Genomic DNA, 25,904 nt, shown 5'->3' with positions numbered 1-25,904 from the left:
CTATTAAGATGTGATGCACGCTATGAAAAATATTGATAACCTCTGCTATAAACTGAAATTCACAGTATAAGATTTCAACATTGGTGAGGCTAGCTAGCTACTCTCTGAAGTGTGTAGATATGAAAAAGTCTAGACACTGATTTGTAACACACATCTTTCCTGAAAGCTATGATATATGAACAGAGAAATATCTTAGACTTTTCAGATCTAGGAAAAGATTGCTTTTCTGTTACTGTCAGAGTCGGAAGCAGAATAACTGCCTTTGTTTTTCACCCCGGGCACTTTATGTCAACACTCTAAGGGCTTGTCTACATGGGAACACACTCAGGAAAGTTATGATGAATTAACTAAAGGTGTAAAGTTAATGTGCATAAATTTAAGACCATTTAAAACTGTGTGTGGATGCTCTCATTCAGAAGAAAAAGGATTTAATTCTCTGTAATCCTCCAGATTAAGAGAGTGAACTAAAGCCACTTTATTTCTGGATGGGAGCATCCACATGATGGTTAAAGGAACTTTAATTTGTGCAAATTAACTTCACAGTTTTAGTTAATTCACCTTAATTCTCCTGAGTGTTCCAGTGTAGACAAACACTGCCATATCAGAGATTAAGGTTTTCCTCTTGGCACATTATGCTGCTTTTCTTGCCCATAATCATTACAACAAACATGCATGAAACAAAAATCTAGAATGGTAGATAAAGCAAGACGGAATGATTTCTCCATCCCCTTTTTTTTTTTTAAAAAAATGGCTCCCTCAGAACGTGTAATCATATGGTTAAAATTACAAGTCTGACCACTGACTGAGCATATATTACATCAGGAAAATTTAACTGGGTCTAATAATTTCTAACAGGATATATGGAGAAATAAAACTGGAACTCCCAATAATAGAAGGCTGTGCAACCTGCTGAAAACAACTTCTGTAAATGCTACCATATTTTGTGCTATGTACCATTGGTTTATTTGCAACTAAAACACTGAAATTAGTGGCACACTGAAAGTAGGTCGGATTCCTTTTCCTCACAGAAACGTACTGCAGTAATTATTTGCAATGCAAAGCCAGTGGAACAGAATACGAAATAAGTTCATTAAATACCTATGTGTACATCAAGTGCTGCTGAAGACTTATCTGTGGTGGGGTCACAGATGAGCATTGCTTTGATGCCATTTTCCAGTTGTAATCCACGATATTCTCGCTTATCCTCAGGTGATTTGATAATTTCCTTTGCTATTCTCTTAATAGCTGGATTGCTCATTTTGTTATGAATATTCTTCTGAAGCCTAAAAGAAAATAGTAGAAATTAAAATTCCTAATTTATATTTAACTAACTATCTCAAAGGATAAATTGTGAGGAAAACCTAATTCCCTGTGCAGAACCTTTAAAACCTGTCCTGTATGCCGAATTATGGTCCAGATTCAGAGAGATGTTAAGGAACTGCAACTCCCATTAAAATCAGGAGACTTCGTATGGGACTGGATCACATCACAGAATCTACTGTAACTTCCATTCTCACAGTAATTAAAAAAATTAATATCTTATCAAAGATATACATCAGCCACCCTATTCAACTATAATAAAAAAAATGAAAGGCTACAATGCAATCTTGCCAAATCCATCTTCAACCTATTTTAAATATCTTTGTACTTATATTGAAACTTTACAAAAATCTATACTTAAAATCAAAAGAAAAACATGAAGTAATAATAATAGGTATGTTTACTATCATGAAGACTATTATTATGCTGTCATAGACTGCCTTTGATCCTAGGATCTCAAAAGCACTTTTCCAGAACAGTGTGTTAATTCAATTTTACAGATGGGAAAACGCAGCCAGGGAAGGGTTAAATAATTTGCCCAAGGTTTCACAGTAAATCGCTGGCAAACTGAGGAACAAATCCAACCTTTCCTGTTCCCCAGGTTGCTGCTCTAATTCAACTGCCTCAATTCTTAAAAACTGCTTTTAGAGTTTACTAGTTCTAGAGATACAGTAAACTAAACTAGTCTCCTGGCGTGGCAGCAACATTTTGAAATGTTCAACACCAAGTGAGATTTTGGAATAACATTCTCTCGTTGTTTTAAATTTTAGATCATAGAATATCAGGTTGGAAGGGACCTCAGGAGGTCAATCTAGTCCAACCCCCTGCTCAAAGCAGAGCCAATCCCCAATTAAATCATCCCAGCCAGGGCTTTGTCAAGCCTGACCTTAAAAACTTCTAAGGAAGGAGATTCTACCACCTCCCTAGGTAACGCATTCCAGTGTTTCATACCCTCCTAGTGAAAAAGTTTTTCCTAATATCCAACCTAAACCTCCCCCACTGCAACTTGAGACCATTACTCCTTGTCCTGTCATCTTCGACCACTGAGAATAGTCTAGAACCATCCTCTTTGGAACCACCTCTCAGGTAGTTGAAAGCAGCTATCAAATCCAGGTAAACTGCAAAAGTAAAAACACGAGACATCCCAATCATGAATCTTGATTTTTAAAAAGTGTTCAATTTTATTTGAAACTACATGCTTTTTAAATAAAGCAATCACAGAAATGGGAAATGAGAGAGTAATGTTTGAAGCCAGCACAGCGCAGTCAGGTAGTAAATTTCCACATGTAACTCTGCCAATGAATCTTAATGCTGCTTTACAAGATTAATGTTTCAGTGAAGGGCTTGTTCGTAAGAGAGAATGTCAAACAAACAACATTTTTGTCCGTGGCACAACATATTGTTAAGTGACCAGAGCCTGGTCAATAGCTAGCAAACTAAACTCGCTTGGGAGCTAAACCAGATTTGAGCCTAAGCCTCCAGATATGATGAGCTTGTGTAATAAATATTTGTTTATGGTAAAAACTGCTGTAAGTACAGTTCCATCAGAAGCACAATATATGCAATTTCAAGGGTTTGACAATATTGCTGCTCCTGTCTTCAATTCACATTGGGCATCACTAAAACAAAAGCCAAATTCATTTATTTTCAGAAGCTTTAAGACTGTATACTATAAGGTACTGAAATGACTAATATTATTATGTAGCTCCTCACACATTTACTGTGCCATATCTTCAATCATGACATTTATTAGGTGAAATACCATTCGGCTTATAAAAGCATATAATATTTTAACTAGCTCTCTTGTGATCTGTGCATACCAACTGATATTTTTAGAATATTAAAAGACTTCAGAAGTGAAGTTCTGGAGGTGAAAATTACAGTGCTTATTTAAATAAAATACCGCTACATGGAAAACAACTTAAAAGTTCCCCTTTCTACAGCCATATTGGTATGGAAAAGGAAAAAGTGGTATAGGTCATCATTCATCTAGATTACCACCCTTCGACAGAACAGTACCCTTGGGACCAGCTACGTATGTAATTTACACCACAGGTGTAATAAATATTGTGGGCAGCTGAAGGTGATACTATGAGCATCACAATGAGGTGAATGTTAACACCTCCAGAATCGGAATGATTCAAATGCTCTTAGGCCTTCTAGAGCAAGGCCTTTACTGTATGTTTCTAACAACGAGGAGTCCTTGTGGCACCTTAGAGACTAACAAATTTATTTGGGCATAAGTTTGCGTGGGATATAACTCACTTCATCAGATGCATGGAGTGGAAAATACAGTAAGCAGGTATAAATATACAGCACATGAAAAGATAGGAGTTGCCTTACCAAGTGGGGGGTCAGTGCTAGGGAGGCCAATTCAATTAGGGTGGATGTGGTCCATTCCCAAAAGTTGACAAGAAGGGGTGAATATCAACAGAGGGAAAATTACTTTTTGTAGTGCTAACGAGGCCAATCCAATCAAAGTGGATGTGGGCCCATCTCTCTGTTGATACTCACCCCTTCTTGTCAACTGCTGGAAATGGGTCACATCCACTTTGACCCCCACTTGGTAAGGCAACTCCCATCTTTTTGTGTGCTGTATATTTATACCTGCTTACTATATTTTACACTCCATGCATCTGATGAAGTGGGTTATATCCCACGCAAGCTTACGCCCAAATACATTTGTTAGTCTTTAAGTGCCACAAGGACTCCTCGTTTTTACTGATACAGACTAACACAGCTACCCCTCTGAAACCTGTATGTTTCTAGTTACACAAGAACAAAAAAAGACGGTCATCATTAGTACTTCAGGGTTCAGAGGTTCCTCAAAATGAAAACTTAATTCTGTATGAGACACTATGTCTCCAGGTCAAAAGTCTGGAAATATAGACCCAATTTATATCCTGGCTGAGACTGTGAGAGCATTTTTAAATTCAATAGCCCTTATAAGTTGACGTATAACTTAAAACAACACAGCACATCTGCAGAAAGGAAAACAGAACCGAACAACTGAGCCTTTCAAAGACATTACATGAGAGGTTTTAAGACAACATATAATGCAGTCTATATTTTGTATGATTTTAAGTTACTTTATTTACTAAACTCAGTGAGCCAAGAGTAGTCAAAATTATATTTAATATATTCTGGGAGGAAAAAAGTAAACTAATTACACTATTAGATGGTTAACAAGTAGTAAATTACATTCCTCATCTCTTGATCAGTTCAATAGGAAAAATGTTTTTAAATGGGCAACAGACAGCACAATAAGATATACTTTATAGCCTCCTCTTTTCCAAACTCCAGACTCTAACCAGTGTTCCCAAATTGTGGTTCATAGAGGACTTGCTGGTAGACCACAAAGTTGGCTTTTCATATGGTGCTTCTATCCTGCTTGTTTCCAGATGCTAAACATTGCATTAAAATACAGCTAAAATATATAATTTTTTCTAATATTACTTTTCACTGTAAGCAATTGTTGCTGTCACATAAATGTTACATGATTACATATGGAGGGAAGGTGGTCCACATGACTGAAAACAAGAGGGGAGATTGTCTATCAGACTCTCTACTACAGTATGGCTTGCAATATGAAAAAGTTTGATAACACCTGGAAACTCCTAAGGCTTTCATAGTTAATTTAGTGGTGGGTTTTTAAAACCATTTCAAAACATCAGTGGAAAATCCACAATCCTCAAATTATTCAGTGTCCAGGTCACCATCTTGTGGTGGATTTTTTATTTCAGTAAGTAGAATTCTAATGTAGTAAAACAGCTAAAAGTATTACAGGCGAAGTATATGTTATGATCAGAAAAAATTAATAATTCAAGAGCCAAAAATTCTGCAAGTTTAGACCATTTAATACCACTGAATTCACTGTAATTGGTCATAGAGACTGCCCCAGAAGAACTGTAAAAATTTCAGGGGACCTATCCTAGAAATACTGCCTTTGTGTGTGTGTTTAATTAAAAAACAGGATCTTGTTGTCATTAGCAAACTTAGAATCAGTTATTTCTCCCTTCTGTCTACTATATTTTGTAAAAATAATTAAATTTTGAACAATAAAAATCAAAAGTTTATTTTGAATAAAATAAAAAAAGGATCAGAACCAAGCCATTCTTACACAAGGTAAAATTTGATAGATGGTCAGCATAGTTTTTGACGAGAACAAAAAGATTAGGATTCCCTCACTGGAGCTATTAATGATTAGATTTGATTTTACTACTGTGACATTTCAAGGGTACAATCCAGACTAATGACTGGCTGTGTCATCCCTGCTCTCTAACCTGGGATGCTTTGCTTTGCTGCTGTAGCTTCCAGTCTGGACTGCTCTCAACCTCCAGCATACAAGTCACTCCCAGCTATGTCTGTGGATATGCTGCAGCCAGCAAGCCACACCCTGGCTCTTACCAGCCTGGGTTACACTGCAGGGTGACCCCAACACCTCCCACACAACAGGGTCCCGGAGCTCAGGCTCCAGCCCAAGCCCAGGAGTCTACAAAGCAGTGAAACAGCCCCACAGCCTGAGCCCCACGAGCCTAAGTTGGCCGGCATGGGCCAGCCAAGGGTTTTTTCCTTGCTGTGTAGACATACGCTCAGTCAAGTAAGGCAACAATGTGAGCAGCAAATGTTGAAATACCTGAAACTTATGAAAACATAACCTTCTTTACTCCACTCCCTTTGAAAGCTTTATACAATAAGTAATGAGGTATCCTTAAATAAGGGCAAAACTTTACTACTCTATATTTTTAAATAGAGATACTGAATACAGAAAGCATCAGAAGAGAATAATTAGAATCAGTATACCTCTAAACAACAGCGAGGAACATGAACTCTTGCAAGCGTGTAGGAGGAGATTGCTTTCTAAAAATGTAGACATTTCTACTAGCAAAACAGGCACTATCACATTACAAATTATAAAACAGTTTCATTCTAATATCAATGTTACAATCAAATGCAAGTATTGACACACACAAGAATCGCAATCCCAGTGTCTAAATTCTAGTTTAAAACTAAACTATCTACCAAATTTTATCCTGTACAATGGCTGAGCTGGTTGTGCTCAGGGTTCACAAGTTATCCCATAATTGCCTACTGCACGAGGTCATCCTCTGAAATGAAGCAGCTACTATTGGCCACTTGTCAACGACTGGATATGGGACTATATGGACCACTGGTCTGATCCAGTATAGTAATTCCTATTGTTATGCCTCAGTATTATTAATGCTATGCTATAATGCAAACAGACTGCTACAAAAAACCTGACTTCTCGTTCACAGAATTACAGAACTAATTAGAAATGCTCCACAGCAACTGGGTTCCTCTTAAATAAAAGCAATACTGCTCTATTTGTTAAATACTTGAAAATTCAAACAGTACTTAACATCAGTTCAATCTGCTATGCCAGACAACAGGGAATATAGAAAAACAAAGGAGGCTCCTGAAACCCTGGATTTCACCTTAACTATTCAATTAATAAACATTTTGCATTCTATCCTTTTTAGTTAAATGTATGTCTAATTCGGTTTCAGACTTCAACATGCTGGTTGCTTACTGGTGCATTAACCTTGGAAGTGTGTTCCACACACTTTCTACCCTGTGTTTGATAATACACCTGATTTTCTTTTTTGTCACCTGCTACTTCCTTATTATTTTGAACCCACACCCTCAAGTCATGAAGTTTTATCATTAGCTTTAATGATTCATCTACATTGAGTCGATGAGTACTTGTGGCACCTTAGAGACTAACAAATTTATTTAGGCATAAGTTTTCATGGGCTAAACCCACTTCATCAGATGCATGTCCAAATAAATTTGTTAGTCTCTAAGGTGCCACAAGTACTCCTCGACTCTTTTTGCTGATACAGACTAACACGGCTACCACTCTGAAACATGTCATCTACAACGATGACTCATGAAATGCTATGCCCACTGTGAAATCCCATACATTTCAACTGATACCTTGTGAAGGACCACAGAGTATACTGTCATAATTCCAATTCTCTGTTTCTATCTCCTTCACAACCTAGCTCTAGTTTAGCAAAATTGGGTACAGTTAGGCTTACTTCTCCCACCCCCACATTCCAAAACAGTTAGTTTCAAATCAAAATCAAAGGACTGATCTTGCATGCCCTTACTCATCATATCAATAGGCCTACTAGGAAGAGCAAGTTGTACTTATGCTGGGGTTTGCAGAATTTGGGCCCTAACACTTAAGCAGGATAGGAAATAAAACCATTTAAAAAAAAAAAAAAGCCACATGCACACACCCAAAACATAGTCTGCTGCACCAAACCCAACTCAGAGTTAAAAAACAGAATAGATAGTTTCCTCTCCCTCCCCCACAATGCCTGGAAGGTCAACAGACTTGGGCTTATGAAAAAGACAAATGAAATATATGATGAGGCAAGTGCTGTCCACCAAGAATACTAAGCCTCCTGGGTGCTGAATAAATTATTAAAATATAACTTTTGGTGAGAAGAAAACATATATGGCAAATCAAAGGCAATGGAAATATGTCTGATCATTTTTACAATGAAATCGGTGTAAATAAAAAAAGATTGAATAAAATTACAAGGCGTGAAATGGCATTTCCCTACTTATGAATGGTTTATTGTGCAACCTTAATGTTCTCTTAAGATTGTTTCTGGGTATAATACTACCAGGTACTTCTCCAGTGCTTTTCACCCAAAGATCCCAAAGCATTTTACAAGCTAAACTTTCAGATCAAACCTACGCTTCCTTCTAGAAGACAGGTTTCCTGTCTGCCCTTCTAAAACTTGCTTGCCTCTTTCCCCTCACTTGTACTTTTGGGTAAGTTGCCCAATTCCAAAGTGCTGATTCCTCTCTTAAGATGCTAGTATTAAGCTAATATCTCTGTTGCTGGTATGACCACCACTAAGTTGAGCAGCAACGATATGACCCACAAAATGTCTTAGCTATTTAGAGAAGACTCATTCTAAATAATTTAAAATAATATTTTTTAAATTAAGATACTTTCATAGTATTGCCACAAAACCATACCAGCATCAAGTGGCCCAACAAAATACAGGCAGCAGCAAGAAATTTTCCTTTGTACAGCATTTTGGGAATTGTGGTGCTTGCTCAAAAAGTGCAAGTGAGGAGAAGACCTAAACAGAGGGCAGTATAACAGGTGAATGCAAAGAACGGGCTGAGCGGAAAGCAGGCTCACATTCAATGATGGGGATACAGAAAGTACTCATGTCCCCCTCTCACCAAAATGCCCTCTTCAGTATAATAGATCAGGTGCTGAGGAAAAATACCTGTTGATTTCTATTTTACAAGTAAGTAAAAGCAAGTGGTATACTTTAAGGTGCTTTTTCTGCAATGAGATCCATGCAGGTGGACCTCTGCATCCCCACAGAGCCTCACTGATTTCAATGGGGCTCTGAGAGACTGCTGAGGTCCACCTGTGAAAAACTTATTCCAGGACCGGGGTTTTAATTTTTAAACTGCATGTGATACCTATGTCAATCTATAGTTATTTTAGAAAACAATTTTTAAATGAAAATACAGTTGGCACATTAGCCAGTATAGTCAAACCTCATTTACAGTATTTGAAACCCAGTTACCAGAAGCATTTGACAACAATGCAAAAATTTTGGTGCATAGCCAAGAGTAATGGCTTGCTGAGCACTGGCTTCAAAATTTTCTTCAAGATCTGCTGGATCAACAGGATGTATATGTTTAAGCCATATTAGTAAGGACCTATCAAAATTCACAGCTGTGAAAAACACGTCATGGACTGTGAAATCTGGTCTTTTGTGTACTTTTATCCTATACTATACAGAGTTCATTGGGGAGACCAGTGTTTCCCAAACTTACTTCTACACTCGCGTTCAGAGGTGGGCCAACGGCCAGAAACCATCACTCTCTGGCTACCCACGTCTGAAGGCAGCAGCACAGAAGTAAGGGTGGCAATACTGCAACCCTCCTATAATAACCTTGTGACTCTCCCACAACTGTCTTTTGGGTCAGGACCTCTACAGTTACAACACCATGAAATTTCAGATTTAAATATATGAAACCATGAAATTTACGATTTTTAAAATCCTATGACTGTGAAATTGACCAAAATGGACCGTGAATTTGGTAGAGCCCTACACATTAGCCCACAAGTCTTGCTGAGGCAGATGAACATCTATAAACAATCATCAGCTCTAGAGAATCAAGCTGAATGGCTATAGTTGGGATGCCAGCTCTTCAGATTTTGAAGTCTGTGCTCAGTGAGCTCCTCCAGTTATCTGCAGGTTTTGGGTTTCCCTGAGACCTTCAGACAATCAGTTTTACTATAAATGCATCTCTCCGGTGTGCTGAACCATACTCAAACCATGTCTATATCAACTGATGAACAAACAGCACAATTTTTGTTACTGCTTTTTCAGCTCATGTTTCATAACCCTTTTTGAGTACACCACTATACTACACTGAATGCACTACAATTATTATTTGAGCTCCAAAAGTGTCCTTGGCATTATATAAAGATCACGATTGTGATCTACTATCAATTCCAAATTTTTCATCTGTTCCAAATTCTGCAAACTGTGTTTGTAGTCCTTATATATGCACATTATGTTTTTATTCCAGATCTCATTACCCAGTAGTTGCCATGGATTGAAGTTTATGATGAGCCAATACCTGCCCATGTTCTTAATTTATCTAGATCTCCATCGTTAGTCTATACTCGCTGCATTTTCATTAATCCACCTACGTTTACATTTTCTGCCAACAGTGCCTGGCGTGACACTCTCAGGAGCTCGGTGTTTTCAGTAGAAGGCTCTGAGCAGCAGGTCTCCCAGCCAGTGGGGATCATGGTGAATTTGTTTCTCACCTCTTTTACAGAGAAGATAGTGCTGAATTGAATGCTCTGGAGAATTTGTTGAAAAACTCATTATATTCTGGTGGGGCTGCGATATTAGAATAGATCCCCATTCTCTTGTGTGTCTTTTCTCCTGCCCCTTTACCTCACACATCCACTAGTGCTCTTGGAACAGATCATCACCAGATGGAAGGATTGTGACATCCTTACCAATGCAATAGTGACACTAGAGGTATGTCATCCAATAATCAGCCTCCTCTCTTCACCTTCCCTCAATTCATTTGCATGCTATAATGGGATTGGTTAAAATGAGTTAATAATTAAGTATTTTCTTAAACTAACAATCAAATGTTTTATCAAAATTCTGACATCACAGAAAAATAAAATTCTAATAACAAATTGGAACAAAATTGGAGTACTTTTCCACACATAAAAGCAAACTAACATAACAGAACATTATTATAAAGGATGCTGCAGAATATTTTACCCTTATTTCTTATATCACTAGTTCAAATGTACACTAAAGCTATTAGGCTCCCCTTATTCCCTGGTTAACATATGATTTTCTACTTCTTTCTTGCAAATTTGGGAATTAGGATTCTTTAAGATATTACACTTCCATAGCTTCAATAGCTCTCTTACCTAAATTCAGAGGTCAAAGAATTTACCTAACTCCCCAATATCACGCTAAGCTCAAGTTAAATAACTAATATTGTCTGTTATCAATTGTCTGTTATGCAAACTGTTCAAAATTTTGAACATATATTAGACTCTTCTGCCCACAGGAATTAGCAGGAATTCATCATAAAATTTGATATCATTTGGCAAACACCCCTCACAAAAAGTTCTGCAATAATTAGTAAGTATAATTCATCAACTCCACTAAAAAAAAAAATTATAAACTGAAAACTCTGGTTTTACAAAATCAGAATGTTTATTCTAATTTTATTCTTGAGAATATATCTAACCCAGAAGTCAATGTACTCTACTGTTTCAAAAAGCTAAATTTGGGGATGATCATTACCTTGAAATTAGTGCTGATCTGGTGCATTTTGAGGAAGTTCCCCTCTTGCCACAATTCAAAATTTACTTCTCAGTGAGAGAGTCTGCAGTAGGCAAACCTCCCATTGACGCCACATAATTTTCCAGAGAAGTAAAGGGCAATGTCTACACCAGGGAATTTAACCAAAAAACTCTCATCACTTTTACCATCAGTCCCTAAAGAATTTACACAATTTAATTTCAGATTTGACAGACACAGGAGGCAACAAAACAACTAAACAAATTACTTACCACCCTAATCTAGTTTTCACATCTGTTTTTAAAACTGCACCAAACTGAGTATCTTAAGCACACACTCAAATGTAAGTAAATAAACTTTATCCAAGTTCACCTTAAAACTACAGGCAATCAAAAGTGGCAAACGTGAAACTAGTCTTTTCCCAATATTTTTAATGTAATCTCCAAATATATCTCATTGCACCTTTTACAACAGTGCTGGAAATTAAATGGAATAAATTATGAAGAGGCACTTGAAAGTGGGACACCAATGACCATTTTCAAGGTTGTCTAAAAATTAAAAACAAACAGTTGCTTATTTTCTTGTTTACCATCCCAAAGCATCTTTACAGTCATGGAGAGTAGTACAGTTTCACCATTCATTCCTGTCCCTGGGTTATTCCTCCATTAAGTCCATCCCGGTCACGTCCACATAAACGATTCACTATCTAGTCTGTGGTCAGCTTCTAGGTCTGACTGACCTTGATTATATTTGCATTATTTTCCTTAGCATTCTATCATCTGTGTCTTCTCCAGTGTCCCCACCATCATAATCTTTTCTATTACATCCAATCCCATACCCGGACTTCACATCACTTCTAACTTCATTTCTCTTAAAATCATTCCACTTTACACCTACCATTTTCTGAAGAGCTCTCATCTCTACTGCTTCCAGCCTTCTGATGTCTGTTTCATGCAATGCAGCAATACAAAATACAGCACAGAAGGTTATTGGAAGGCATAAGCAAACAAGGAAAAGCTGGACAAGCAACAAAACAAGAATACTACAGGAAAATGTAAACAAATCAAGAATGCTGGGATAATGGAAGTAATAAAAGCATCGTGCAAAGTGGTATAGAAATCACAGACTAGATAAGTAAAAGGCTCAACAACTACAGGAGTCAGCAAGAAAACAAGATATGAAAACAATATACAAAAGATTAAGTTGTATGGAAATGCATCGTTGGCCTGATTGTAACAGTAAGAAAGGCAACCAGTGAACTGACAATAAATGCCAAAGACATGCTGAATGTATAGAAGGAGCATTATAGCAGTGGGAACATAATACTGACCACCTGTCCAGGATGGTCACAGTGATTGTGAAATGCTCAGGGAGATAAGAGAAGCTACAAAAATAAAAAACATAGTAATAATGAGGGACTTCAACTATCCCCATATTGACTGGACACATCACCTCAGGACAGGATTCAGAGATAAAATTTCTAGACACCATTAATGACTGTTTCTTGGAGCAACTAATCCTGGAACCAACAAGGGGAGAGGCAATTCTTGATTTAGTTCTAAGTGACACACAGGATCTGGTCCAAGACATGAATATAGCTGCAGGGAAACCACTTAAAAACACCATAAATAGAGGCTCAAACAAAATACAGACCCCAAATTTAAAAAAATAAAATAAAAAACGAAACAGTAAGGGAAGCAAAAACTGCCACCATGGCTTAACAGATTAAAAGAGAGACAGAGGTAAAAAGATATCCTTTAAAAATTGAAGTCAAATCCTACTGAGGAAAATAGAAAGGAGCATCAACTCTGGCAAGTCAATTGTAAAAGTATAATTAGGGAGGCCAAAAAAGAATTTGAAAAGCAACTAGCAAAAGACGCAAAAAACTTAAGTACATCAGAAGTATGAAGTCTGCCAAACAATCAGTGTGGCCACTGGACAATTAAGGTGCTAAAGGATCACTCAAGGAAGACAAGGCTGTTGCAGAGAAGCTAAATGAATTCTTTGCATCAGTCTTCACCACAGATGATGTGAAGGAGATTCCCACACCTGAGCCATTCTTCTTAGGTGACAAACCTGAGGAACTGTCCCAGATTGAGGTGTCTATAGAGGAGATTTTTGGGGGAAATGGTAAACAGTAATAAATCACCAGGACCAGATTGTATTCACTCAAGAATTCTAAAGGAACTCAAAGATGAAATAGCAGAATTACTAGTAACTGCGGTATGTAACCTACTGCTTAAATCAGCCTCTATACCAGATGACTGAAGGATAGTCAATATAACAACATTTTTAAAAGGCTCCAGAAGAGATCCTGACAATTACAGGCCAGTAAGCCTAACTTCAGTACCAAGCAAATTGGTTGAAATTATACCAATGAAAAGAATAATCAGACACATAGATGAACATGAAATCGTAGGGTAAAGGTAAAACATGTAAAGGTAAAACCATGCTTCACCAATCTATTAAAATTCTTTGAGGGAGTCAACAGGCATGTGGACACGGGTGATCAAATGGATATTGTGTACTTGAACTTTCAGAAAGCCTTTGAGAAGATCCCACAAAGGTTCTTTAGCAAAGTAAGCTGTCACGAGATAAGAGGGAAGGTCCTCTCATGGATCAGTAACTGGTTAAAAGATAGGAAACAAAGGGTAGGAATAAGTGGTCAGACAAATAGCAAGGTCCCTCAAGGATCTGTGCTGTTCAACATATTCATAAATTATCTGAAAAAAAGGGAGTGAACTGTGAGGTGGCAAAATTTGCAGATGATACAAAATTAGTCAAGATAGTTAAGTCCAAAGCTGACTCCGAAAAGTTACAAAGGGATCTCACAAAACTGGGTGACTGGTTAAAAAAAAAAAAAAAGTTTATAAAATCAAGTATTGTGTGGAGAAAGTGAAGGGAGTTTTATTTACCCCTTCACATAACCCAAGAACCAGGGGGTCACCCAATGAAACTAATAAGCAGCAGGTTTAAAACAAACATAAGGAAGTACTTCTTCATGCAATGCATATTCCACCAGTGCAACTCACTGCCAGGAGATGTTGTGAAGGCCAAAACTATAACTGGGTTCAAAGAAGAATTAGATAAGCTCATGGAGGATTGGTCCATCAACGGCTAGTAGTCAAGATGATCATGGACACAATCCTATGCTGTGTGCGTCCCCAAATCTTAGACTGCTAGAAGCTGGGACTGTACGAAGAGATGAATCACTTGATAAATGCCCTATTCTGTTCATTCCCTCTGAAGCATCTGGCATTGGCCACTGTTGGAAGACAGGACACCGGGCTAGATAAACCATTGGTCTGACCCAGTATGGCCATTTTTATGTTGTTAGCATCTTGACAAACTGCTGAACCCTTTAATTCATCCAAATGCAAACATTCTAGACATGCTAGATGAACAGGACACCTTGCAAGGCAGAACAGATGTCAGCACTTGAACCACTCACAGAAGAAGAAACAAAAAGAGTAGTGAAGCAGTTGAAAATGGGAAAGCAGTTGGAAGTGGGCAGAAATAGACAACGAAACATTTGAGATGCTAACGTTGACTGGACAAGTGTTATCAAAACACTAGGAAAATATATATAAAAAGGTATGGGAGCAAGAGGAGGTTCCAGATGACTGGCTAAAAGGTAATAGTTGCACCAATCTTGAACAGAGGTATAAACTCATCATCAGTCCCAGGAAAAAAATCACAATGAAAATAACTGTCAAAAGATTATGGCCAGTTTTAGAGGAAGCAGTAGGTGAGGAACAGTGTGGCTTCTAACCAGGCCTAAGTTACGTTGATTAGATGGTTATTAATAGAAGCTCTTAAATGTGCAAACTGCTATAGATGGACTTCACAAATCAGATAAAGTATATTCAGTATGAACTATTTGCTATCAACAAACATTTTGGTTAAAATGTAAAAAGCAATTCAAGTACAAAAAAGGCTGAGAATTGGTGAGAGAATCTGACCCAAGTATACCAAGATGAAGAATTTGAGAGCCTTCAGAAGGGAAAGGGGGAGAGGGGTAATGGAAAGAATTGTCCTGAATTTTCTTCTTTAGTTAGATTCTAAAGGAGAACTCTTATTATTCAGCGTAATCCTCCTAAAACAACTGCCTGTAACATTAGATCTTTGACAAACCCAACATATCTACAAGACTCAGCAATTTACAAAAGTTAGCCATGCATTAAAAAAAAAAAAAAAAATGCTCATGAGCTCCAGCAAAAATTACATAAAATATAATTTACTTATTATGTGCTATCTTGCAGAATTACAAACATACTTTATTATTAGCAAAACCAACATTTTAAGTAAAGCATTTTCAGTATTAAAGCTACAGGTTTTTTGGCATTGCTAATGTAGGTAATTATAATTATGATTCAATATAACTCAGAAACAAATTGTGTTAATTTTATTTTAAATTTGAAACCATCTGAATCAACTTTTAAACAAGTTGAACACAAAATATATCGTATTACGAATACAAAGTGTTGTCATATTAGCATACAAAAGCCCACAGCCTATGGCAGGCTCTAGATGAATAGAGGCTGAGAGCACAAACCTGTCCATTAGCAGCAGCATGCCATACATTTCCAGATATAGTAACCATTAAACCAATCTCTGTCTAGCCCCAGTTGAATTTAAAATATTTTTCATGAAACTTTCTATTTTATTAAAACATTAACACCTCAAAATAAAAATACACACATTCATTATATCTAATGCAATGCTATCAAAAAGAAATTAGAAACAAATATCATCCCAGAATGTGATAGCCCAAGTGCTCTGAAAGTATTTATAGTCGGTGACTTAGACAATAACCTGAAATGACCCTGATTTATTTCCAGCTCAGTGCAACAGGAGTTACACTGCTGGTAACACAGAGTGAACAGCCTTTCTTTTGCACTTTCCCCTCCTGGACCCCGCACAGACCCGGGGGCTACTTATGGCACTAGGCCCAAAGTGACACCCCACCTCATGTACTGTTGAGTCCTACCCAGGATGAAGCCCCTATACGCCAGAGAGACATGACCAATAGAGAAAAGTAGCCCTGTTCCTGCAGATGCCTTGATATCAGTACCACTAAGTGAGAGAGGATTTTATTTGCCCTAAGAGAGAGGATTTCAGTGCTGGGAACAAGGTAAGAAGGAGGTGGTTAGGAGGTCTAATGGAGGGATTAATGGGATAGAGAATAACTATATATAAAAGGGTTAGGTTTAGGATTAGAGGACAATTGGGAGAGAAAGATGGAAAGTTAGTGAGAATCTGGACAAGGCTTGGAGGTGGGAATGTGGTATGCATAAGAAGAAGATGGTTTGTTTTTTTAAATGGAAGATGAGCGGAGAAAAGATTTAATGTGAAAGTGTTATTCATGCTCTCATTTTTGGTCTATTATCTATATAGGCCCTGATTCTATAACTGACACTACACAGGCAGATCTCTGTCCAGCCAGGAGCCCTTCTAAAGTCAGCAGCATTTCTCGCATACATAAAGTTGAACACATGCATGCATGCAAGACTGGGACCTAAAAGATCATTAGTAATTTGCTACAGCTAGTTTCTTGAACTTACATACTTTCTCTTCCTGTAATAGATCATAATATACCTTTTCTTCTGTTTCACTGTCATGTTTTCTCTTTCCCTCCATCTGTCCTACCCTCTCTTTATCTCCTCCCCCATATTTTCTCTCCAATTTCTCAAATCTCTGATCAACTTCTCCTTTTCCGTCACATCCATCAGCAAACCCACACCCATTCATCCACCCCATTCCAAACTCCCTTAGCCTATCCACCCAACTGTTCATACACAAATCTTGAAAAACAAGTAGTAGACAGATGACAAAGAGGTAAGGATGACTAAGGGGTTTAAAGTGAGAATTCGAGTCTCCTTCCTAATCCCCATCCTTGACCCTGGGAAAGGGAAAGGTGCTGGGATTTTTTTCTAGGGTGTTGTCCCTGGGTCCTATCTGTGAGCTCCATCTTTTGTAGTCTCCAGCTAGTAGGTGTCTGAAGTTGGAAGCACTTTTTGGCTGCTGGAGAGCACTCTCTCTGTTTTCCCCCATCCTACCATCTCCTGCTGTAAGGCTGGTAGCATAGAGAAGAGTCACTGCTGATCTACCCTCCATTCTGTTTTGGATCCCTCTCCTCCAGTGAAAGGCTTGGGTGACTGTTTTCAGCTTTCAAAAGAAGAAACTGACCTGGTTCTTGTCCCTTTCACTGCTGCCCACTGGCTCCCAACACAAGGAGTGAAAAGTGACAAGTTCTGGTAAGTTTTAACTCTAGGGTAGGTTAGCAGATGAATCAGTAACAGGAGAAACACTGGAGTTATTGGTCTTAAAAAAATAAAAAACACACTCAGAAAAGCACTGAACTAGCTTATATTTGGTAGGTTATCTTTGTAATTATGATGAATAGAATTTTTTTCCACCACAAGTGAAACCTTACATTCTGTAAAAGTGGATGATACTTGCCCAGAAGTGTTTCCTACTCACTGTGGGCAAGTGGATTTTTAAAGATCTGCCAACCATTTCACATGCTAAACTCTCTCTAAATATTCTTTGGCTTCCTGTTTTCTACCATATCAACTTCAAGCTCCTCGCCTTTACTTGCACAATCTTGCCCCAGACTGCATCTGTTCTCATTTCCCCCTACTTCTCCCACTCTTGGGTCTCCACCTTCTCTTGAAACAATCTTCCACTTCTCATTAGCCAAATGCCCTCTCCCCCTTCCTTTAAATCCCTCTTTAAGGCTCACTTCCTCTATGAATCTTTTTTACATTGCACTTGAACAGTTGCTCCATGTTTTCTCATTTGTGTACAAATGTAAGTTCTTCTGTGGAAAGAGAATATCCTTTTCTGTGCTTTATAAAGTACTCTACGCACTTATGGTGCTTTATAAATAACTATGAATGATAACATCACACCTAAAATTTGACACATTGACAGCAGCCACTCAACATTGTTTAAAAGAAAACAGCTGCTTTAGACAGTCTACTTTCCAGATAGCAAACTTCAAACATCTTTATTGAGAGAAAAGATCAGGAACTGGGCTATCTAAACTACAGAACTCACACAGAAGTATTAAAATTAATTCCATGCCATGCTAGCCAGCAATTATCTTGTTATGTAGTGAAGAAGCCCTTCCCATCAACAGTCCCATAAATACTAACATTGACAACAGAACAACTAGTTTCTGTTGAAACATATATCCTGTTTATTCTGTAGATAAATGTAACAAGTTATGCAACATTAAATATTACAATTTGGCAAAACACAATTCATATGGGGAAAATAACATTATACCACAATAGTCCAGTGTGCCCTGAACCCTGATTTTTAAAATAAGAGCACAGTTCTCAGTATAAGAAATAAGACTCCCAACTCTACTGAATGTCATTGTTTCTAAATGTTGACCTATTTGGAATAAAATAATCAAGAAGCAATAAATGCATTTACATATGTTTTACAACATGCTGTGGTGCAGTATTAAGGCCTTAATGACCAGTTCAACAATACAAGGTATGTTACCAGCTTCCTTAAAGCACACAGAGTCTACCCCAGCACAATACACACAAGAGGAGAGCAGAAAGGTGATCCGGTCCCGCATTTAGCTAGTTGGCTACCCTTTCCCAGCACTCCCCAAACTACTCTTCTCTCAGGACCTTCCAACTCTCCTCTTCCCTCGGAGCTTGATAAATCCCACCCAGTCTGCAGACACATTTCGGGGAGGATGTTACCACCCTAATCCCCATCTCTAGGAGACTCTATTCCCCCTGGGCCTCCATCCCTTTTAGTAGCAGGCGGACACATTAATGCTGATTCATGAGTTCCCAGATCACAAGCAGCCTGTTACACATACACAACAACGGGGGGCAACAACACATCTCCTGCCACCCGGTAGCCTCTTACACAACAGAAGAGGGCCCACAACCCCACCCCCGAACGGGACGAGGGCTTCCCACCACAGCCCCACACACGACAACCATACCCGGCCAGGCGGAGCCACTGCTGCAGAAGAGGCGGCCGGGAGGCACCGAGGCTCACCAAGGAGGTCAGAGTCCTACTGAGAAGAGGGATCAGCCGCTGCCGCATATCCCGGCCCCACTACCAGAGACCAGCCTCTGCTCGCTTCCTTCCCTCCGCCCGCCCCTTTCAGGGGAAGCTGCCCCTCAGCCCTCGGCCGGCGGAGGCGCCATCTTCCCGCCTGCTGGCCAATCCCTCCCCAGCGCCCGCTGGCTGCTCTCCTCGCCGCTGAGCCGCCGCTCCTGCCCTGGCTCCGGCCGGGCCTACCACCAAGGCCGCGCTCCGGGGCTCTACCTGACACGGCTGGGGGTACCGCTGCTGCTGCGAAGCGGGGCGGCGAGGGGAAGAGGAGGAGGAGGAGCTGGCTGCGCAGCCGGGCGGCGAGCCGGGGAAGCACTTATTGCTGCGCGGAGTCCGGGAAGCGCTGCTGCAGCGCGGAGCACGGCCACTCACGCTGCGGGTGTGTAACACTCACGCTGTGTGGCGGAGCCGCAGTCCCGCTCTCGCACGCGCCAGGCATGTGACTGTCGGTGTGTGTGTGTGTGTGCGCGCACCAGACGCTGTGTGTGTAACGGCAACGCGCTATGAGGGCGACGGATTCTCACGTTCACTGTTTGTGGGTAACTATCGCGCCTTCACTGTATGTGTGACACTCGTGTGCTCACTTCTGCTGTGTCCCACACTCACTGCATGTATCACCGGTACTGAGTGCGCGATCCTCCTTCTCTGTGCCTGCCAGTTCACAGATTTCACAACGTTTTCTGGCGATGTCTTTGTTTTCTTGCTGGTAAAAGTCAGTGCAAGCGATTATTTATAATTTTATTTCATCAGCTGCCGTGACATTTTGTATAACTGATTTCAAATGTTAATGAAACAGATGGCAACATCTCCCCTCGTCCTCCGCCCCCACCTCAGGGAGCGACGTTAAACGCAACGAGCTCTCATTAAGGAGTCTGTTTTTTCCAGTCCTCTTATATACGAGTTTTGGAGCAGCAGGTCTGTGCGTTTTCAGATTCATGGTCTTTTTATAAGCTCTAGTATAGTTTTTGGAGTATAAGAGGGATTTCATTATAACCCCTCCTTTTCACTGGCTCATAACTTTCTGGAGGAAAAAAATCTCTTAAGATGTAACTTTACCTGCTTGCTCTCCTTTGTTGGGAAAGTTAGAAGATCAAGACCCAATTTGAAAGATGCTAAGCATCCTCAGTTCCTGTTAAAGGCAGCTGATCCAGTGTTAGTGTTAGAGAATTTTACTAAATAATTCCTAAGTGTACATAAGGCTTCTAATGTTCAATGTTAATATGTTTTGAATCAAAAATGTGTCTTTATGGCATTCTATAAGTTTGGTTTCTTTCGAGTATCGTATGTCCCTGTCTCTTTTATTTCTCTAAACCTCAAAGAAAATATTAAAGCAAAAAAACTACATAGGTAAAAAATCTCTGTATATATTTATGTAGTACCAAATTGTGGTCTAGCAAAACACCCCCTTATGCCCCTGCTCTACCTACCTCACAGGTAGCAGTACAGGAGTAGAAGTGGACTCCATAGAGCCACTCCTCCTTCCCAGTGCAGGACTGTGTTTTCTCTAGGAAAAAAGTTACCTAACTCAAGTTAATTAACACCAGGTGAAATTTTAGCGAAGACAAGGCAGTTTGTGGTTTCACACACGTTAGTCTTTAACTTCATCTGCTAGGGTAGGGAAGGATGAACCACAACACTAAGTTCCCTGTTCCTAGTGCTAGTCCCAAGCCCAGATAAAGTGTGAGGGTGGGGTGATGGCCTGGCAAGCCATCCCCATAAAACCTTCCCACATTTGACACACAAGAAAAGGACATAAAAGTTTGGCAGTTTCATCTGCTACTCACAATAGAGCCAAGCATCAGGATTCATCTAAATCTTCTACTACATGCAGAGGGTTTGGACCATATGTTGGTGGGTTTTCCATAAATCAGAAATTGGGGAAAGCATTGGATATAAAGAGGGTATGTCCTGTTCTGCACGGAGGACAGGATCGTGGAATGTTTGATCATTAAGAGTCGGCAGAAAAACAACTCTCCTGGCTTAAAAATTGGAAGGTTTAATGTTGATATACATGTTATACAGGGAACATTGTGGAATTTGAACACTGAGAGCACAGCTCTGACTCATAGTGGTCGGATCTTTCAGTTGTTGCATGTCTGGGATACATCTGATAGGCATACCAGTGTTGCTCTGATTCTGGCCACACAAGGGTGCAACCTACACTACTGACTTGACAAGCTTGTTCTCCATATTTGATTGCTGCCATTTTCTGTCTGAAGATAGGACGTGCAGTAGTTATTAGTACATATGCGCCACATGATGCAAGGTCTGATGTTGACAAAGAGGCTTTTTATGGCATGTTAGATGACATTGTATCTAGTAAGTCACCCCAACTTCACATTGTCATTTTAGGAGATATGAACACAAGAACTGGCCATAATAGAACTGGTATTGGGATGACACAGTTTAACAGAGGAGAGATCAGGTAATGGTGTGTCTATTAGAATTTGCTGCCACACATGAACTATTTCTTAATAGCTACCTGGTTTCAGCACAAGTATTGCCATACGTGTACATTTTGATATACTTGGGGCAACAGTGCAACCTTGGATCACAGTCTAGTTCCGAAGCCTGTGATTAAACTTATCCAGGATGTATGTGTATTTAGGAGTGCTCTAGAGTCTGATTGTCAACTTCTAATAGCAACAGTGATATTGCATACGTCGGTATCTGTTGCATCGAGATGCTTCAGTGTTGATAAGCTTTGTGATGAAGCAGCTGCTAAGCATTACAAGGTATTAATTTCCAATAAATACACTATATTGGATAACCAGCTGTCTACCATGAAGGAAGAGTGGACTTTACTTTGGATTCTACCACAGAGATTGCTGGAGAACAACTTGGACTAAGGCGAATGCAAAAGTGACATTGGATACAGATGATACCATCAAATTGTGAGACAGAAAAGAGGTGCAGTGCAGAATGGTTGCACTGAGTCAGAGTCACTGAGGAGAGGAGGAAATGGGCAATAGAGGAAAAGAAATGAATAAGCAGTGTGGCAAATTGCTGGCACTACTATGATGGGTCTCGCACTCTCTCTTCTTTGGGGGGGGAGGGGTTGCAGGGCACCGTTTCTTGCCCCTGAACTCATAGACTCAGATATTAAGGTCAGAAGGGACCATTATGATCATCTAGTCTGACCTCCTGCACAATGCAGGCCACAGAATCTCACCCACCCACTCCTGCAATAAACCTCTCACCTATGTCTGAGCTATTGAAGTCCTCAAATCATGGTTTAAAGACTTCAAGGTACAGAGAATCCTCCAGCAAGTGACCCGTGCCCCATGCTACAGAGGAAGGCGAAAAACCCCCAGGGCCTCTTCCAATCTGCCCTGGAGGAAAATTCCTTCCTGACCCGAAATATGGCCATCAGCTGAACCGTGAGTATGTGAGCAAGATTCACCAGCCAGATACCCAGGAAAGAATTCTCTGTAGTAACTCAGATCCCACCCCATCTAACATCCATGGGGTATTAACTACCCCACTAGTGTCCTAGAGGAGGGGAGTGGAGAGAGAGGGTATTTGAGATTTTGAAGGACATAATTGGATGTCCATTCTTGTGGCATCTGCTAGTTAAGGACAAACATGGAAAATAGTGCCAGGAATTAATGAACAACTTAACAATTGGCATGGGTGTTTTTGTGAATTAATTAACAGATCCCCACCAAGATGTGAACTACAACTTCTCCAAAAATGAACCCAGCAAAAAACAGGCTGGTGACATTAAAGGAATTGATGCTTGCAGTCAAACAGTTATGGAATGATAAAGCAACTGGTCTTGACAATATTTCATCAGAACTCCTAAAGTTCATGGTTTCATAGAGTTGTCTTAAAAGTAGGGCTGTCAACCAATTAAAAAATTAATCGTGATTACTCATGCGATTAATCGCACTGTTAATAATAGATTACCATTTATTTAAATATTTTTGGATAATATCTATATTTTCAAATATATTAATTTCAGTTATAACACAGAATATAAAGTGTACAGTGCTCACTTTATATTTATTTTTATTACCAATATTTTCACTGTAAAAAAACAAAAGAAAAACTATTTTTGAATTCACCTAATACGAGTATTGTACTGCAATCTCTTTATCATGAAAGTTGAACTTACAAATGTAGAATTGTGTACCAAAAAAAACTGCATTCACAAATAAAACAATATAAAACTTCAGAGCCTACAAGTCCACTCAGTCCTATTTCTTCTTCAGCCAATCACTCAGACAAACAAGTTTGCTTACATTTGCAGGAGATAATGCTGCCTGCTTCTTGTTCACAATGTCACCTGAAAGTGAGAACAGGTGTTTGCATGGCACTGTTGTAGCTGGTGTCACAAGATATTTACATGCCAGATGCGCTAAAGATTTATATGTCGCTTCATGCTTCAACTGCCATTCAGAGGACTGACATCCATGCTAACAATGTGTTCTGTTCTATAACAATCCAAAGCAGTGCGGAACAATGCATGTGCATTTTCATCTTCTGAATCAGATGCCACCAGCAGAAGGTTGATTTTTGGTGATTTGGGTTCTGTAGTTTCCGCACCAGAGTGTTGCTCTTTTAAGACTTCTGAACGCATGCTCCACACCTCATTCCTCTCAGATTTTGGAAGGCACTTCAGATTCTTAAACCTTGGGTCGAGTGCTGTAGCTATTTTTAGAAATCTCCCATTGGTACCTTCTTTGTGTTTTGTCAAATCTGAAAGGAAAATGTTCTTAAAATTAACATGTGCTGAGTCATCATCTGAGACTACTATACCATGAAATATATGGCCAGAGACATACAATTCTCCCCCAAGGAGTTTAGTCACAAATTTAATTTACACATTATTTTTTTAACGAGCATCATCATCAGTATGGAAGCATGTCCTCTGGAATGGCGGTGGAAGCATGAAAGGGCATACAAATGTTTAACATATGTGGCACGTAAATACCTTGCAATGCAGGATACAAAAGTCCCTTGCGAATGCCTGTTCTCACTTCCTGGTGACAGTGTAAATAAGAAGTGGGCAACATGATCTCCCGTAAATGTAAACAAACTTGTTTGTCTTAGCGATTGCCTGAATGAGAAGTAGGACTGAGTGGACTTGTAGGCTCTAAAGTTTTGCATTGATTTGTTTTTGAGTGCAGTTATGTTAAAAAAAAACAACTACACTTGTAAGTTTCACTTTCACAATAAAGAGATTGCACTACAGTACATGTATGAGGTGAATTGAAAAATACTGTTTTTGTTTATCATTTTACAGTGCAAATATTTGTAATAAAAATAATATAAAGTGAGCAGTATACACTTTGTATTGTGTTGTAATTGAAATCCATATATATAGAAAAACATCCAAAAATATTTAATTCATTTCAATCAATATTCTACTGTTTAACAGTGCAATGAAAACTGTGATTAATCTCAATTAATTTTTTTAATCACAATTAATTTTTTTGAGTTAATCACATGAGTTAACTGCAATTAATCGACGGCCCTACTTAAAGTTTGTGACACCTGTCACGTTCCAGAAGATTGGAAAGGGGGCTATATCATTTCTTTTTTCAAACAAGGAAACTGATCAGTTTGCTCAAATTATAGGGGAATAACACTGCTGTCACTCCCAGGGAAGGTATTTACTTAGTAAACCAACAGGAATATTGTCTCAATCCCAAAATGAGAGACAATCAGTGTAGTTTCCATACAGGTCAAGCTATAATCCATGCTATATATGCTTTTCAGACTTACTGAAAAATGACTAGAATGACAAAAGGAAGTTAATATCATGTTTATAGACTTTGCAGCAGCTTTTAACTCACTGCATCGATCAGCACTGGTAATACTCCTATGCCAGTACGGGTTGCCAGAGGACTTTATGTGCCTAGCTGGGGAACTGTATCGTGATGCATTTAGCTGTGTGAAGGTCAAAGGTTGCATTATAGACAGGTTTTCAGTAGAATGAGGAGTATGCTACGGATGCATTCTCTCACCTATGTTATTTAATGTTTTAATAGACAAAGTGATAGAGACCAAAGTAGGAGGTGCGAAATTTAAAGATTTGTCTTTAGAAGATCTTGAATATGAGGATGATATTGCCTTACTTGGAGAGACTACTGATCTACTGGGAATTGGTCCTGCTTTGAGCAGGGGGTTGGACTAGATGACCTTCTGGGGTCCCTTCCAACCCTGATATTCTATGATTCTATGATTCTACTGCAGCTAATGCTGGAAGAGCTGCAAAAACTGCAGAATTTATGGGACTTAAGATCAATAGTGATAAAACCAAAACTATTCATGCCTCCTACAAAATGGAAACAAATGATCTGCTAATGCTGCATGATATTGAATGGATGAATAGTTTTATCTATCTGGGTAGTTGACTGACAGCAGGAGGTTCTGTAACTGAAGAAGTCATGTGTTGGTTCAGTCTTGTATCAGTGGCATTCAGCATCTTCAAAGGCCAATGAAGATATGAATGTTCAGTGTGGTAGTGATGACAACTCAGCTATATGGAACAGAAACATAGCTGTTAAAAAGTTGAAGAGAGGAAACTAAACCCTATTAGTGTTAAAAGTTCAGGCATATTCTTAATATCCATTGTATGATTTTTCTCACAAACAAAGAGATACTTAGACAATCCTGGCAAGTTGC

General features: G+C 39.1%; 1 protein-coding gene across 8 annotated transcripts in view; it reads right to left on the bottom strand.

Moving 5' to 3' along the window:
* Positions 1 to 25,904, bottom strand: part of IDE (insulin degrading enzyme) — a 183,250-nt gene that overhangs the window by 79,075 nt on the left and 78,271 nt on the right. For 2 of the 8 annotated variants that reach the window (XM_073353892.1, XM_073353897.1), the window contains exons 1-2: positions 19,156 to 19,469; positions 1,099 to 1,283 (exon numbers count right to left, since the gene is read on the bottom strand). The exons of 1 other annotated variant lie outside the window; for it this stretch is intronic. In XM_073353892.1, the coding sequence (XP_073209993.1) occupies positions 1,099 to 1,283; positions 19,156 to 19,259 (289 nt within the window). In that variant the 5' untranslated portion in view covers positions 19,260 to 19,469. 5 more of the 8 variants (XM_073353894.1, XM_073353898.1, XM_073353891.1 and 2 more) reach the window with 5 other exon arrangements.

The sequence above is a fragment of the Lepidochelys kempii genome, chromosome 7 (assembly GCF_965140265.1).
Source record: "Lepidochelys kempii isolate rLepKem1 chromosome 7, rLepKem1.hap2, whole genome shotgun sequence".
NCBI classification, from domain to species: Eukaryota; Metazoa; Chordata; order Testudines; family Cheloniidae; genus Lepidochelys; species Lepidochelys kempii.
The sequence above is the reverse complement of the archived record's forward strand: the minus strand, read 5'-3'. Positions and strand labels throughout refer to the sequence as shown.